Source organism: Callospermophilus lateralis, chromosome 10 (genome assembly GCF_048772815.1).
Source record: "Callospermophilus lateralis isolate mCalLat2 chromosome 10, mCalLat2.hap1, whole genome shotgun sequence".
NCBI lineage: Eukaryota > Metazoa > Chordata > Mammalia > Rodentia > Sciuridae > Callospermophilus > Callospermophilus lateralis.
This window is the reverse complement of record NC_135314.1, coordinates 75,698,051-75,716,998: the sequence shown is the minus strand read 5'-3', so window position 1 is coordinate 75,716,998 and position 18,948 is coordinate 75,698,051. Positions and strand designations below refer to the sequence as shown.

General features: G+C 32.9%; 1 protein-coding gene across 4 annotated transcripts in view; it reads right to left on the bottom strand.

Moving 5' to 3' along the window:
- The window catches only part of Senp7 (SUMO specific peptidase 7), a 138,903-nt gene that overhangs the window by 101,186 nt on the left and 18,769 nt on the right, over positions 1 to 18,948 (bottom strand). For all 4 annotated transcript variants that reach the window (XM_076868115.2, XM_076868117.2, XM_076868118.2 and 1 more), the window contains one exon: positions 4,258 to 4,355. In XM_076868115.2, the coding sequence (XP_076724230.1) occupies positions 4,258 to 4,355 (98 nt within the window). The remainder of the gene's footprint in view (positions 1 to 4,257; positions 4,356 to 18,948) is intronic.

The window sequence follows — 18,948 nt, the reverse complement described above, 5'->3', positions numbered from 1 at the left end:
TAATAAATATATGAAAGATGTTCAGTATCTATAGGCATCAGGAAAATACAAAACTACATTGAGAATCCACTTCACACCCCCACTCCCATCATAATGGCAATTATTTAAAAAATTAACAAATGCTAGCAAGGATGTGGAGAAAAAAGGAACACTAATACATTGTTGGTGGAAATATACATTAGTGCAGCCACTATGGAAAGCAAAATGGGAATGGAACCACCATTTGACCCAGCTATCCCTCTCCTTGGTCTATACCCAAAGGACTTAAAAACAGCATACTACAGGGACACACAGCCACATCAATGCTTATAGCACCACAAGTCACAATAGCTAAATTGTGCAACCAACCTAGATGCCCTTCAATAGATGGATTAAAAAATGTGGCATATATACACAATGAAATATTACTCAGCAATAAAATAGAATAAAATCATGGAATTTGCAAGTAAATAGATTGAGTTAGAGAAAATAATGCTAATTGAAGTTAGCCAATCCCAAAAAAACAAATGCCAAATGTTTTCTTTGATATAAGGAGACTGATTCATAGTGGGATAGGGAAGGGGAACATGGGAACTCTAGACAGGGCAAAGAGGTTGGAGGAGAAAGGAAGGGGCATGGGGTTATTAATTATAGACCTTTATTAATTAAGGTCTATTGACAACAACAAAAATTTTTTTTTTTTAAAGTAGAAACAGGACTGGGGTTGTGGCTCAGTGGTAGAGTGTTCACCTAGCATGCATGAGGCACTGGGTTCGATGCTCAGCACCACATAAATGTAAAATAAAGATTTTGTGTCCACCTAAAACTAAAAAATAAATATACATATTAAAACAATTTTTTAAAAAAAGTGGAAACAACCCAAATGTCCAAGATCTGGTGAAGGGATAAAACACAATGTGGTTTAACCATGCAATGGTATACTGTTTGACAATGAAAGGAAACAAAGTACTGATATATGTTACAGCATGGATAACCTCAAAAACATAATCAATGAAAACCAGACACAAAAGAACATATATATTTATGATTCTGTTTATATGAAATCTCCAAAAACTCAAGTCCCAAGAGGACACAAAGTAAACTAGTGGTTGCCTACGACCACTAAGATTCAAGATGACTATAAATGGTTTATTCTGGGGCATGATGGAAATGTTCTCTGACCTTTGCTAGATTGTTGTGATGGTGAAACAATTTAGTAAATACACCAAAAAAAATTAACTATACAATTTAAATGAGAGAATTTTATTAACACAAATCTGTAAACAAAAAACACTACTGAAAGGAATTATAATCTTTAAAATGAGATGAAACTCGAAAAGATAGTGTTAGAAATTCCAAAGTAATGCAAACACGAAGGATTTAATCCCCTTTCCAGATGTACTTTTGTTATTTTTGCTTCCCTGCACACAGTAGCAATTTATAAAATATTTCAGACAGCTTAGCAGAACTCAGTAACAGTGTGACTAAAACCAAAAAAAAATTAAGTCTCCAATATTAAAATAGGTTTTCTAAAGACAAACTAACAATATTCCTCACATTATAATGAATTAGAGTCCTAAATTTCTTCAACTAAGAAATAATTCCAAAGCTATTTACACCTCTCAGACATGTGAAAATCTAATGACACAATTTAGGCTTAGCCTGATGCCTGATATATATTGTAAGTATTCAATAGGTGTTTGCTGCCATAATTATAAATAGAAAGTATTCAGTTTCATCCTGATGAAACTGCTCATGTTTTCTATGATTGATATGACAAAAGCCCTCAAAGGAATAACTACTAGAGTAGAAAAAAATATATAATTTCATAAGTATATCATATTACAATAGAACTAAGTCTATAGGTCCAAATTCTGTAAACTCATTAGTAATAAAAATGAGATCAATAGATGAAGCAAACCAAACTGAAGTCTTCTAAAAACACTCAATCTGCCCAAAATAACTTTACACAGATATGAACACATGCCACTGTGCTATGAAGCAAATACATGAAAATTTCCCATCCCTATTCATTGTTTTTTTTTTTTTAAGGGAGAGTGAGAGAGGAGAGAGAGAGAGAGAGAGAGAGAGAGAGAGAGAATTTTTTGATATTTATTTTTTAGTTATCGGCGGACACAACATCTTTGTACGTGGTGCTGAGAATCGAACCCGGGCCGCACGCATGCCAGGCGAGCGCGCTACCGCATGAGCCACATCCCCAGCCCCCCTATTCATTGTTTTATTTAACAAAGTTACTTCCTACCTCTGTCCAAAAATTTAATTCTCATAACCTAGTTTCACACAAACATCTCACCATGTTCTCAGTTTCTAGATATTCAAAACATTCTATCTATCTGAGCCTAACAGGTAGAAAATTTAGAAAAAAGTTAAGAATGAAAAGTTCTAGAATCTTCAGTAAAGGTTAAAATATAGAAAGAATGTCCTTTGCTGGCTTAAGATATTTATATTCTACATCAGAGATTTTTCAAAAACAAAAAATAATTCTTCTTTTAAATATTCAAGCATATGTCCTTACAAATGCCATGGAGAAATACTTTATGAACATTTAAACTTTGTGAATTTAAACTAATATAATATATATACTGTTAATAAAGGCTTCAGGCACAAATTCTAAAATAATACAAAGCACTCTAAATTCTAAACATCTGTCAAAAATCACATTCCAGGGCTGGGGTTGTAGCTCAGTGTTAGAGCACTTGCCTCACACACATGAGGCACAGAACCACATAAAAATATTGGGTCCATCTACAACTAAAAAAATATTTTTTTTTAAAAAAAAATCACATTCCATTTCTCCAAAACTGGCCAGCTGAGTAAAGTATAAATCTGATAAACTATTGCCTATTGGCTATATCACTTTTACCAGTTTTAAAAAATCCATTTTCCTGTCAGGACCATCTTAAGATACTGTTATTTATATGTATTAAAAACATGTATTAAAGTCATTATTATACTTCTATCACAATACCTACTGCTACTGAATTTTAAAATCTTTTTAATCTTCTCTGTCATTAGGTATATATTAATAGGACCTTATAGTGCTAACTCTGATAACATACCTGAAAATCATTACCTCAGGAATAGTAGTCAGATGTCGTAAATTCTATAAGGAATGCCAAAAATTGCAGTTTTATTTTAGCTGATAATTTAGGAGAAAACAAACTGAAAGATATTAGATAAAATACCAGGGGAGAAAAGCAATATTAAAGTAATAATATGTTATGATGGTTATTGACTTGATATCCTCAAAGAACCTGTCCTCACAACTTTATAGTCATCCTTATGAAAAGATAAGACTTCAATAAATTTTGAGCCATGCAAGGTTTTCAGGATTTCTTTCCCATAAAAATTAAACAACTTTGTATAGACAAACTTTTCAGAAAATGTGGCTTAACTTTTTAATGAAAATATAGGATCCATGAAATAAAATTTTTGATATGATCTTAATAATCTTTGGAGAAACCAAGTCTATAAACAACTGAGTTTGTTCATATTTTAAGGATCAAGTCATCATTATTAAACCTACAGATGTAATGATATTTTCATCTTGACAATTCATCCACCGTATAGTAGTGGGTCAAGAGGTTTATAGAAATGATATGGAGTCACCGATATATTTTTGTATTTTCTACAGACAATTTACTTGAAAGGGCATGTGAACTCAATAGCTTATAGAAGTACTCTGGAATAAATTCAGGGACTCCATTTAGTCTTCTAAATTTGTGTGATCTTTCAATAATTATAGTTTTTTACTTTGCTACATTTTTTCACTCACTATGCTAAAAAGAGAAAATTCAATACCCTTTTTTAAAATAACAACTTTCTACTTATTTATTGATGTCCAATCCAAAAAAGCTCTGAATTCCTTCTGAAAATAACTATAATGTGTGTCCTCCTGATACTTAATTCTAATATTAAATAGTTCACTAACACTGTGACTACAGGATCATAATTTCTAAATACAGTATCTTTTTCATTACTGATCAGAGATAAATCAAGAATTTTTATTATTCTACATATACCTTTTGTTTTATCAGCTAAGCTTATCAAGAAGTTCCAAATGCAGGAAAACAAGGAGTTAGGATGACTCACAACCATAGAAAGTTAGAAGTTAGAAGGAACCTCATTGAGTTCAAACCTTCTGTTTTAAATATTGTGGTGAATGAATCCCATAAAGCTTCAGCGAGTCACTCCTGGTCATGCTATCTGTGGTACAAGCCATCTTATATCACACTCATTCACACATAGGTATCTTACCTTTCCGATGATGACTTAGAAGTGACAGGATGCCCACGAACACTTTTTTTATTTTTATGGTCTAGAGAGATGACTTTATTTCTTAGGCTTCTTTTCCACTAGGAAAAAAAAAAATATGTCCAATTTTAATAATAAATACAATAATAATATGATAAGAGGCACTTAAAGTGTTGTCTTAATTTAGAAACTAAGATAAACAGCCAAAAGCTTAGTAGTAAACAGAGGGGGAAAAAAGTGCAATCTACAGAATACAGAATCTTAGAATACAGACTTTTTTTTAATTCCAGTGCTAGGAATCAAACCTGAGGCTTCACACGTCACAGGCAAGTGCTCTACATGTCCAGCCCATACCTGCATCTTTTGCTAGTATTGAAATACAAATGCCCAGAAAATTAATTTTAAAATGTATGTATATATGAACCATTAAAAATTGTACAGATGTGTTTAGTCCAGAAATCAATATTCTGAGACTCCCAAGTTTAAAGAACTATAAAAATTTGAAATGTTTAAAGAAGTAATAACATGCTAGAAACATAGCTCAGTGGTACAGCACTTATCTACCATGGACAAGGCTCTGTTTTCTATTTCAGCAACTCAAACAAACTAAAATACACACACACATAATTTTATGACTACTTATTTGTTACATGCGAAGTTAAATGGGGCCTATGATCCTCAAGTAAATGCATGTCAAACAACTAGAAGGGATTAAAATCTGTTCCCTGTGAACCCAGGAAATGGGAGAAAAACAGATATCTTACTAATAGGTTTAGATCTGATATGACAAAGAAAAGGGATTAAAACTCTATTTATTTGTATGTAAGTAGTGTAAGATATTTGTATACATATCAATATCTTAACCTAAACACATCTGTACAATTTCTAATGGTTCATATATACATATATTTATATTGTTTTTTCTGGTACTGGAGACTGAACCCTGGGCCTCAGGCTCACCAGGCAAGAATTCTACCGCATTCCCAGTCCCAGTTATTTATATTCTCTATGTCTTTGTTTCCTTATTTGAAAACTGATGTAATCATGCTTCACAAACATATACAATCATTACACATATAATTAAGTTTTAAAAACTGTCTTCATCTAAGAGGTATTTGTACATCTGCTATTCGTAACAACATCATTTAAAATAGCCAAAAGGTGGAAGCATCTCAATGTGCATAAACAGAAGGGTAAACAAAAAGCTATCTGTATATATGTGTGTGTGTGAAATATTACTCAGCCCTAAAGAGGAAGGAAATTTTGAAACATGAATATGAATGAATTCTGACAGTATACTACATGAAACGAGCCATCAATGAAAGGACAAACACTGATGTTCCACTCATATCAAGTACCTAGACTAGTTAAATTTATAGAGCTAGAAAGCAGTAGTGACTTCTAGGGACTGGGAGGAAGGCACAATGGGAGTTTTTTTTTGTTTTGGGTGCTGGGGAGCAAAGGTTAATGGGGAGTTTTTTTTAATGGACACAGTTCAGTTTTACAAGATAAAAAGACTACTGGAGATGGATGGTGGTGATGGTTTCACAATAATGTGAAAAGTATTGTCACTGAACCATATCCTTAAAATGGTTAACAGTGAATTTTATGTCATGTGTATTTCACCACAGTATAAAATAGTTTTTTTAATAAGATGGGGGAAAATTACTCTCTTAAATGTGTCAATAAATATTGTCCTATAAATGCTTCAGGTATTTTATTATCACCACAACCCAACATAGTATAAAACTTATCACTCCAAAAAAAAAAAAAAAAAAAAAAAAAAGTGAAGCTCAGAGAATAAACCTGCCCAATTGAACCTGTGTCTGTCTAACATAAATCCTGTGTTCCCTCTAATACTCTAAATCAGAATTAAATAAATTCTCAGAAATCCTTTCTATCAATATCTTAACCTAAACACATCTGTACAATTTTTTTTTTGAGAGAGAGAGGAGAGAGAGAATTTTTTTAATATTTATTTTTCAGTTTTCGGTGGACACACATCTTTTATTTTATTTTTATGTGGTGCTGAGTATCAAACCCAGCGCCTGCGCATGCCCAGCAAGCGTGTTACCGCTTGAGCCACATCCCCAGCCCACACATCTGTACAATTTTTAATAGTTCAAAATCGATCACCATTCTAGCAATATATCTATGCAAACTCCGGACGCTTCCCTCATTCCCCTTTCTATAAAAACCTCCCAAGTCATTATCAGCCCCTCCATAATGACGAGGCAAAAGACATGGGTCACTTTATCTTCCCAGTATAGCTACAATGATTAAAAGTCCTTTCATGATTAAAAAGAAAAAGAAAAGAAAAAAGTGTCATATGACACGGTTGAAATTATCAGGTTATCAAGGGAAAAAAAAATTTTAATCCATGCTCTGAGAAGAAAGGTTAAACTCCATTATAAAAAAAGGAAAAGGGGAAAATCTCAACAGGGAAGAGATACCAAAAGGCAATTTTTGAACTAAAAAATGAAAATGAAAGTAAAAACTGTATTGGATAGACTAAAGTGCAAAAGAGATAGCAAGGTAAGAATTTATAGAAATATCACCAAATTATTCAAACTGAGAAAATAGAAAGTAAGCAATTAAAAATGACTCAGAAACTCACAAACCTGTGGTACAACACTAAAATTTGCAAAATTCATGTTGCTGCAGTCTTAGGAGAGAAAAAAAAAGAATGTATAAAGAAAAAAGTATCTGACAGCTAAAGACTTCCATAATTTGATAAAAGACATGAACTTGCAGATTCAAAAAGTGTCACAAAATGTCATAAATCATGATAAATGTACTGAAAACTACTGAAACAATTTTTGGAAGCAAATTTATAGAAAACAGTAGTGACAAAGAAAAATGACACATTAAAATGAGAGAAATGAAACACATAAAATGATAAAAATTATTCCAGCAACAATGGTTTTGATAAAATTCAAAAGCTTTTGATAAAATTCCATAGGAATGAAGGCAAAGTTAAGACATTCTCAGATTAAGGTAAACTAAAAAACTCATAGCTTGCAAACCTGTTCTAAATGAAATATGAAAGGAAACAAATCAGGCATAAGGATAGTAACATCAAAGGAAAAATGAAACTTCAGGAATGAAATAAGAGCATTAGAACTAATAAATGTGAGTAAATACAATATTTTTAAACCTTAAACTCTTTAAAATGTATATGAAAACCCAAAAATCATAACATTGTCTAGAGATATTCAATATATGCTGATTTAACATAGGTGACCATTACATCCGAAGAAATGAAGGGTAAAGGGACCTTGTTTTAGACTATTTTCTGTTGCTATAACAGAATGCCTGAAACTGGGTAATTTATAAAGCAAGAGGTTTATTTAGCTCACATTTATGGAAACTAGAAAGTCCAACTGTATGGTGCTAGCAACTACTTGATTTCTAGTGAGGGCCCATTGGTGGATGGGCAAACAAGCAGGTGCAAAAGAGAGGAATAACATCAGGAAATAAAAACTTGCCCTCATAGTAACTAATAAAGTCCACAAGAATGAGAACATACTTCCAGGAAAAAGCATCAATCCCCCTTAAAGACCTAATCTCCTCTTAAAAGCCCCACCAACTCTCAACATTGTTACACTGAAGACCAAAACCCCAACAAGAGTTTAAGAGGGACAAATCATATTTAAACCACAGCAGTCCAATAGGGTGGTAGTTTCTCCACACTAATATTAATTCTTAGTAGACTGTAACGTATATATTGTTATCCATAGAATTTACAAACATGTACATGTGATAATAACTCAAGAGATACATTAAAATGAAATACTAATATGAAAATAGAATGCTAGGTATTTAAACATCAAATAATGAAAAAAAAGAGTGGGAAAATTGCAAAAAGCAAAAAGAAATAAAAATAGGAAACAAATAATAAAATTACTCAAACATAGCCAAAGAACACAGTAGATTCCTTGACCATTAACAGAATACATTTAAACATTGGGTGAAATGTAGTAGGGACAGTAGTATTGGGTGAAATGTAGTAGGGACAGTAGTAATTAATTCTAGTGAATTAAACTAACAACTAATAGTGGAAAGTAAAAGAAAAATCCTTAAACACATGGAAACAAAAAACACAATTGTAACAACATATTTCAAAATTTTCCATAAGTTAAAGTCTTAAGAGAATCAGAAAATACATTGAACAAAAATGAAAATACATAAAATTTTGTAATGTTCTAAGCAGTGTTTAAATTTTACATTTTCAAAATTATATATTTTGTCTTCATTACCTGAAACTCTGTCTCCCAAATGGCCTAGTCTGCTGGTGATACTTTCCACTGGAATTTTAATTTGGTTTATTGATTTCTCCATTTCAAGGATTTCTGCCTAACTTTTTTTTTCCAGAATCTCTCTTTATTGAAGTGACCTTTCACTTCCTATATTTTCTGTGATTTTACTCCTTACATTTTCCTTTACATATCAGTTTTACTATGTACATTCTAAGTGCCTTCTGACATATCTTCCATAAAGTTTACATTAATGGTTGCATTTGAAAAAAAAAGTCTCAAAGCAGAAATCTATGATTAAATCTAAAGACATTAGGAACAGAAGAACAAAACACATGTGAAATGAGCAGAAATTATAATATAAAAGAAGAAATCAATGAAATTGAAAATTGAAAAATTATAGAGAAAAATCAAAATATGGTTCTCTAAAAAGATCAATAAAACACCAAACTACATGGTAAAAATACAAGAAATAAATTATCAATAACAGGAAGAAAGAGAGATCTCACTACATACAAACACATATTAAAAGGATAATAAGGGAACAGTACAAAGAGTTCTACACACATAAATTGGTCCTTTTAGAAAGAAGAAAGAACAATTCTCAAAAAGAACAATTCTCAAAAATGACAAATTTACCAAAACATAAATAAGTAATTAGAATAACATTTTTCTATTAAATAATTTGAAATCATATTTTAAAACCCTTTTAACATTTTTAGTTATATATGGACACAATATATTTATTTTGTTTAGTCATTTTTTAAATTTTTTTTTTAGTTGTAGTTGGACACAATACCTTTATTTTTGTATTTATTTTTATGTGGTGCTGAGGATCATACCCAGAGCCTCAAATGTGTGAGGCAAGCGCTCTGCCACTGAGCCACAACCTGGGCCCTAAAACCCTTTAATAAAAAAAGAAATCTACACACACAGATAGTTTTGTGGTTAAAGGGGTTGGCTGGTTGTTTTAGAAAACAAATTTTTATGACAAAGATACTATATCAGAATATCCAAACTTGCTTTGTGTCGCAGTGAACACATAGCTCTCTATTAGCAAAAATTAAAATGGCCCTCCGATAGAAATTGACTGAAAATAAAATTTCACAAGTAGTAAGCTTTAGCTCAATACCCAATAACTGTATAGACAGTTCTAATTTTCAATATATTCTTTAAAAAACAAGCACAGAGCATTGAGACAAGACATAGATATTTCTATATCCTATATGAGGCAAATTTAAAAGTACTTAAGTTCTGAAAGAAATTCTACAGCTTAGATATCACCCCTAAATAGCTTAGGAATTCTAGGCCCACTCACCTACTTCAGTAGCTACTGGTCAAAGCTCCTTTCCTTAGAGATGTAAGCAATTTTTTTTAACTTGTTTATTACACTTTCCAAATGACCACACTTTATTACATGTTTTAATAGTGCAGTTATCATCCTGTCCATAAGTAAAGGTACAAGAAGCACCTACCTCCCAAAAAAACTATACACCTTTAATGAGGCCAAAATATAAACTTTACAGCCAGTAGTAGCCATCATCCCAGCACCTTGGGTGGCTGAGGCAGGAGAATCCCAAATTCAAAGCCAGCCTTGGCAACCCAAGACCCTATCTCAAAAAAAAAAAAAAACTAAAAAGGACTGAGAATGTAGCTAATTAGTAAAGCACTCCTGGGTTCAATCCCCAATACAGAAAAATAACAATAAAATATAGATTCTAATTATATTACATGTGATTTATTTCCTCAGTAATTTCATTTTGCTTCTCAAAGACCTATCATTCTGGCAAGCTATGTTATAGAGCTAAAAAAATTTTAAATCAATTCCATTTACTTTTCTTCTGTCTTACTATGCTCAGGTAAAACTACACCCATTTCACTTAAATCCTATTATATTTTTAGACAACAATATTTACCACTCTTAGGTACTATCTTGACAGGCTTGGCAGCAGAATAATTCATATATGTATGTATGAATTTTTAAATATATATATATATATATATATATATATATATATATATATATATATATATATATATAATGAAATAGAGGAACTATTTCAACATTGTACAAGTCTCTTAAAAATGAGAGCCAGGAAAGTCTCTATAACTCTCCACTGCATTTTCCAAGACATCTTGTCTTCCCATATTTGATAAGCTTTCTTAGCTCTAACTTGTAACTTTTCTACTACTCACTTTTAGCTTTTATGTTGAGATAATAGTAGGTTCTCAGAGTTGTAAGAAATAAAAAAAGAGAGAGACAGAGACAGAGACAAACTTTAGAAATCCTTTATGTAGTCTCCTAGGGTATTACTATTTTAATATTTCCTAATTACATCAGGAAATAAACCTTGACACAATCTATGACATTATTAAGATTCGCCTGTTTTATATGTAGTCATTTGTGTGTGCACACGTGTGGGTATTTGCAATTTGATCATATATGTATATTTGTTGACTACATCCACAGTCAAGATATAGGACAGTTTTATCACAAAGTTCCTTTAGACTACCCTTTATAACCACAGCTATCTCCCTATATTACTCTATACCCCAGTCCTTGAATGCTCTAAGTTTTCTTAGAAATACATAAAAAAAGAATTTTAAACAATTTCTTCCATCTAACCAGAAGAGAAGGGAACAATTCCCACTTCATTCTGCAAAGCTAGTATTATCTTGATACCAATCCATACAACAGGACAAACAGAGAAAACTAAACAGGAATATTCCTAAATATGGACATAAAAATACTCAACAAAAAAAGCAGATCAAATCCAGTAATACATAAAAGTAATAACACAATTAGATCAACAAGGATTTATTCTAGGAAACCAATGTAGTTCAACAGACAAAAATCCATCCATGTCAGAAAAAAAGCAAGATAGCCCCCTCACAATTCCTTTTCAACCTTGTGCTGGAAATCTTAGTTAGAACAATAGAACAAGAAAGGGAAGTAAATGTTACAATGTTGGGGAAATAAATTTCATTCCCAGATGATATAACTGTCTATGTAGAAAATCCAAGAGAGTCAAACAAACAAAAAAATCTTCTGAAATTAATAAGCAATTAAAGCACAGTTACTGCAATAAACAACTGGAATTTGAAATTATAAACACAATACAACTTTCATTAGCTTACATAAAAGTGAAAAATTCAGGTATAATTCTAACAAAGAACTAAATTATAAAACTATGATGAAAGATATCAAAGAACTCAGTAAAAGGAAATATATAACATGTTCATGGATAGAAAAAATCACTATTGTTAATGTCACTTCTTGACAAATTGATGTTTAGATTCAATACAATCCCAACCAAAATTCCAGCAATGTATTTAATAGATAGCAAAAACATGATTACCCAGTTTATATGAAAAGGCAAAAGAAGGAAAAGAGCAAAGTTGAAAGACTAGCACTATCTGTGACTTTAAGACTTACTATAAAAGCTATAGTAATCAAGACTGTGGAATTGGTGACAGAAAAGATATAGAGATCAACAGAATAGAATAAGGAGAGGGAGGAGGGATCCACAAAAATACAGCCAAGGGCTAGGATTGTGGCTGGGTGGCAGAGCACTTGCCTCAAACGTATGAGGAACTGGGTTCAATCCTCAGCACCACATAAAAATAAAGAAAGAAAAATAAAGGTACTGTGTCCATATACAACTAAAAAATATTTTAAAAGAAAAAAAGTACCATCAACTGGTCTTTGATAAAGGAACAAAGGATATATAATGGGAAAATGTTTTCTCATAATTAATTCCAAATAGGACATGGTCAGCATGAAAATAACATTAATCTGATGGGCTACCTCAATTGGAAGTCTTGGCTAAATAATTATATTGTAAACAAGTAGTAGTATTTTGAAAGCAATCTTTTCAGCTGAGCAGTAGTTCTCAACAGTGGGCTTAAAATACTCAATTAAACTATGTTGTAAACTGGTGCCAATTGTAATCACAGAAAATTAAATCCCAAACACCATAATCCAAAATGTTAAATTCTGAAAAAACCCAAATTCCTAAAGTCTAACATCCTGAAAATCATAATATTAAAAGATGAACATCCTATGCTGATCCACAGTGGGGGTGGGGGGGAATGGAGGAACTTTAGATAGGGCAAAGGGGAGGGAAGGGAAAGGAAGGGAAGGGGAATGGGGGTAGGAAAGATGGTGGAATGAGATGGATATCATTCCCTTACATGTATGAAGTACATGCATGAAGACACAAATGGTATGACTCTACTTTGTGTACAACCAGAAATATGAAAATCTGCGGTCTATATATGTACTATGAATTGAAATGCATTCTGCTGTCATGTATAACAAATTAGAATGCTAAATGAAGTTAGCCAATCCCTAAAAAACAAAGGCTGAATGTCTTCTCTGATATAAGGGGAGTGACCCAAAATGGGATAGGGAGAAAGAGCATGAGAAGAAGATTACCACTAAATAGGGAAGAGAGGTGGGAGGGAAAAGGAGGAAGAAGGGGAATTGTGCAGAAGAAGGAAAGAGATCCTCATCCTTATACAGATTACATGCATGATGATGTGAAGGGGAAAAAAAAAGAAGTGTGTCACATTAGATTGGGTAGAGAGAAGTGATGGGAGGGGAGGGGCGGGGAAGAGGGGATAGGAAGGACAGCAAAATAAAATAGACACTAGTATTGCTGTATGTATATATGTGACTGTATAAACAATGTGATTCTGCAACCTGTGCACTCAGAATAATGAGAAGTTATACCCATTTAATTCAAATGTATGATATGTCAAGATCATTGTTCTGTCATGTGTAACTAATTAAAACAAATTTTAAAAAAGATGTAATACAGCAAACACATAAGTAGAGTCATAAGTAAAGTCACAATAAAAAAAAAAAGAATAAGTACATAAGGGCTGGGGATATATATAGCTCAGTTGGTAGAGTGCTTGCCTCACATGCACAAGGCCCTGGGTTTGATCCCCAGCACCAAAACAAAAACATAAATTTTTAAAAAGATGAACATCCTACATATTAAAATCCTGAAAGCTAGAATCCTAAAAACCACAATTTCCATGGGGGAAAAAGTCTACATAAAAAAGAAAGAAAGCCAAATTATGTGGACAGGATTGACTATACAATATGAAAACTTCAGTTTAAAAATGTACCATTTAGACCAGGAAGAGTGCTATAATCCCAGCAGCTCAGAAGGCTGAGGCAGAAGAATCATGAGTTCAAAGCTAGCCTCAGCAATGGCGAGATGCTAAGCAATTCTGTGAAACCCTATCTCTAAATAAAATACAAAATAGGGCTGGGGATGTGGCTCAGTGGTTGAGTGCCTCTGAGTTCAATCCCCAGTACAAAAAAATATATATATTTATCTGTATTGACACTGTTTCTGGGTGATAAAATTCCAGCAATGTTTTTTAATGTTTTTATTAGTGAATTACAGTTATAATAATATTGGAGTTCATTTTGACATAATGGTACAGCATAGAATATAATTTGCTCCAACGGTTCAGTTCCCAGTACTTCTCCTTTCTTTCCCCTCCTCTTTCCAACTTCTATCTTTCCTGCACCAGTCTTTCTCCTATTTTTTCCTAATATTTTAAATTAGTATGTTATAGATACACATAAGGTGAAATCCAGCAATTTTAATAGATTAAATCCAAATTTACCCAAAGAAGCCATTAAATTTACTTGAGTGGCTGAAAATAAAAATAATATGCACATCAGGATAAGAAGAAATGCAACTATGTTGCTGTTTGATGACTAGTATTATTCTGTCAATTTATTATCTGTACATGAGTATATGAAGAACATATTTACACATATTCAAACAACATAGAAATATGATACAGAAGATGGGAAAATTTAATAGAAAATGTTATGTTAGCATATATCAAATGACAGGATGATTTCAAAAAGAGCATCATCTCATGGAAAGTGAATGTGAATGTATTCACTGAAAAGAACTATGTCCAGAAAGCAAAAAGGGAACAATTCACTGTAATGCAAAACTTCAAAATATAGCTAATGGTTGTGAAAATAGGCCAGGTTTTATGGACAACCTCCATGCAATTGCCCATTATCAAATCAATTTTTTATCTTTTTTTAGGGGGATAGTTTTTTTTAAGAGATTATTTCTTTTTATATATATATATATATACCTTTATTTTATTTACTTATTTTTATGTGGTGCTGAGGCTCGAACCCAGGGCCTCATGTGTGCTAAGCGAGCACTCTACCACTGAGCCTCAACCCCAGCCCCTAGGGGGGTAGTTTTATTTTATTTACTTATTTTTATGTGGTGCTGAGGCTCGAACCCAGGGCCTCATGTGTGCTAAGCGAGCACTCTACCACTGAGCCTCAACCCCAGCCCCTAGGGGGGTAGTTTTTGTTGTTCATATTTTTTCTATCCATTTTAAATTCTCAACATAATTTTTTAAAATTTGTTACACTCTGTATTTCATCTTCACATCTTTTCCATTACTATGCTATAAACTGTGTAAAGACTTTTTTAAAGGGTTCTGTTTGTAAATTTGACTACATTAAAGTACATTATCACAACATTGATTTTGTGTGCAAGAATTGTGCATTTACATAAAACCACTGAAAGGTCCCCAATAAATTAAGAGACATCCTTTCTGTATATCTGCACCTGTTAAAGTTCCCAAGTTCTAGGATCTTTGGGTCACTGTACATACATTGGTGACCCACCAGGTTTTGATCAAAAGGTTGTCTGACATGATATTTCAAATGACTGCAGGTACAAAACTGGTTGAACACAATTACCAACCATAGTGATATACATTTCTACATTTAATTTCTTGACCTATTTACGCATACATTTGTCTGTTCACAACTCATGCCTGTGAAACTGTCATTAGGATACTTAAGTATTTATGTTTGCAGAAATGTTTTCATCTCACCACTAAAAAAATGTAAATGTTTTATCATCTATTTTATTGTGTAAAGTGGCCTACAAAGTGCTCTCTCATATTTTTGGTTCCTAAATAAATCCCCTTTTAAAAATGAAAATAAATGTCTTTTAAGGAATTTTTATTATCCTCTCCAGAATTATATTTTTGGGATTTTAGACTTAAAGAGATTTTGATCTTTTGAGATTTCAACATTCAGAATTTGGTATTTGGGATTATGTTTCTAGGGATTGTGGCCTAAACCACAGTAAACAAAAGTGCAATCATTCAGGCTTTGCCATTCCATTTCTGGAGCAGAGGATGAATTGATTCAGTATAAACATTAAGGGCCATAGGATTTTTGGAATGGTAAATGAGTATTGGCTTCAAATGCAAGTAACAGTGGACTTAGATCCTATCAAAAAAGGGTCAGCCTGCCCTTTGAAGATATGAAGCCACACACTGACTTCTCTTCACTAGCTATGAAGGTCCTAGATGGCATCTTCTTCCAATAGAAGATTATTTCTTCTACAAAAAATATTTGTCTTTTAGTGTTTAAACAAAAAAATATTGTTGTTTTCTTTGAACTTTATGAACCAACCTCTGCTCACTTCAAACTTTTCCTCACTTCTCCCAGGCTTTCACAGAATTGGAAAGGTTAAGGCCTTGCTCTGGATTAGGTTATAGCTTAGAGGAATGCTATAGCTGGTTTGATCTTTTCTTCAGAACAGTAAAAGTTTCTCCATATCAGCAACAAGATAGCTGTTTTACTTTCTTATTTCTGTGTGTTCACTGGAATAGCACTTTAAATTTCCTTTAAGAACATCTCCTTTGTATTCCCAATTTGCCTGAATCTTTGGCACATGAGGCCTAGTTTTCATCCTATTTCAGACTTTTCTATGCCTTCCCTCATTTCTAGCTTTAGTTTTTCTTTTTAGCAATGCTGGAGATCAAATCTAGGCCCTTAATCATACTACACAAGTACTCTACAAAGTGCCCACAACTTATCTATACCCCCAGCCTATCTTTTGATTTAAACTTTGAAACGTATAACTCTTCTATTCACCTGATCATTGAGGGGTTTTACTTGGTCTAATTTCAATACTGTGATATCAGGGAATAGAGAGGTCTGAGGAGAAGGAAAGAGATAGAAGAATGATTTGTTGGTAAAAGCAGTTAGGATATACTCAACATTTATCAGTTAAGTTCACCATTTTACATAGGAGTAGTTGGGGGAGTCCCAAAACAATGACAAGAGTAACATCAAAAATAATTGCCAGGTGAGAAGAAGATTATCATTAAACAGGGATGAGAGGTGGGAGGGAAAGGGAGGGAGAAGGGAAATTGCATGGAAATGGAAGGAGACCCTCATTGTTATACAAAATTACATATAAAAGGAAGTGAGAGGAAAGGGAAAAAAAACAAGAGAGAGAAATGAATTACAGCAGATGGGGTAGAGAGAGAAGATGGGAGGGGAGGAAAGGGGAGGGGGGATAGTAGAGGACAGGAAGGGCAGCAGAATACAACAGACACTAGTATGGCAGTATGTAAAAACGTGGATGTGTACCCGATATGATTCTGCAATCTGTATACGGGGTAAAAATGGGAGTTCATAATCCACTTGAATCAAATGTATGAAATATGGTATGTCAAGAGCTTTGTAATGTTTTGAACAACTAATAATAATTTAAAAAAAAAGAAAAAAAAAAGAACTGCCAGGGGTTAGGGATGTAGCTTGGTGGTGGAGACTTGCCTAATATGCACAAGGTCCTTCAAATCCCAACACCACCAAAAAAAATAAATAAGACTAACTGCAGATTACCACAACAGATAAAATAAAGTAGTCTGAAATACTGTGAGAATTCAAAAATAAGACACGGAAACATTAAGTGAACACACACTGTTGGGAAAAATGGTAACAACAAACTTGCCCAACTTAGGGTTACCACAAACTTTCAATTTGTAAAAAATGCTGCATCTGAAAAGTGCAAAAGCCAAAGTATGCCTGTGTTAGCTCATAAATTATAACAAATGTAGCATACTAACGCTAGATGTTAACAGTAAGAGAGCTGGTCATGGTAGCCCATGCCTAAAATTGTAGCAACTCAGGAGGCAAGAGGATAGAGAGTTCAAACCCAGTCTCAGCTACTTAGCGAGGCCCTAAGCAACTCAACAAGACCCTGTCTCTAAGAAAATATATTTTTAAAAATGGCTAGGGACGGCTGGGATTGTGGCTCAGTGGCACATGTGAGGCGCTAAGTTCGTTCCTCAGCAGCACCACATAAACAAACAACAAAATAAATATACATATTTAAAAGGGGGGGTGTCTAGAGATGTGGCTCAATGGTTAAGTGCCCCTGGGTTCAATCCCTGGTACAAAAAAAAAAAAAATTAAGAAAAACCAGGGTAGTGGGGGAAAGGTACATGGGAACTCTCTGTACTTGCCCCTCAATTTTTCTATAAGCCTAAAATTGCTCTATAAAACAAAGTCTAGGGAACATACCTAAGTGATAGAGTATTTGCCTAGGCTGCATGAGGCCTAGAGTTCAATCCCCAGCACCACAAAAACAAAAAAATAAACCCTAATACTTTAAAAAAATAAATTGGCACAACCAAGTAAGATAGAGCATGAAGAACTTTTCACGCATTGCTGCTAGAAATGTAAAAATGACACAAACATTCCGGAAAAGTTTGGCAATTAAATATACATGTAGGGGCTGGGGTTGTAGCTCAGTGGTAGAGCACTGCCTAGCACATGTGAGGCTCTGGATTCAATTCTCAGCACTGCATATAAATGAATAAAATAAAGATCCACCAACAACTAAAAAAACTTTTTTAAAAACACAAAAAAATATACTTACCATATAATCCAGAAATACTCCTAGGAATTTACTTTAGAGAAATTAAAATTTATGCTTACACAAAAACCTGCATGCAACTATTTACAGAAGCTTTATTCATAATCATCAAAAAATGAAAATGATCCAATGTCCTTCATACACATAAACATGAATGAATCTCAAAGACATTATGTTGAATGAAACAAGACACTCTGAAAACATTATATATTATTTGGTTACATTTAAGTAATATTTTAGAAAACATAGATTAGAAAACAACAGTGTTGCCAGGGGTTGGGGGAGAGAAAGAAATTAACTGAAAAGTGAAGAGAAGAGCACAACAGAATTTTTTGAAGTTATGGAACATTTCAATATCTTATCTGTAATAATTATGACTAACTCAAATGGAACTGTGAGAACAGTCACACACAAAAAGTGTAAATCAATACAAACTCACACATATCTTTGTTACTGTGGTAGTTACAAAATGTACATGTCTAGACTCTTGACAAAAAAAGATACATAATTGCTAATCAACATATGAAAATGTTTTAACATCATTATTCACTAAAGAAATGCAAATTAAAACAAAGCCCAAAGTCCATCAACAGAAAATTAGATAAACAGTTGTGATATATTCATATAAGGGAATATTACATAGAAATAAAAAGGAACAAATCAATGATAGACAAAAATATTGATAAATC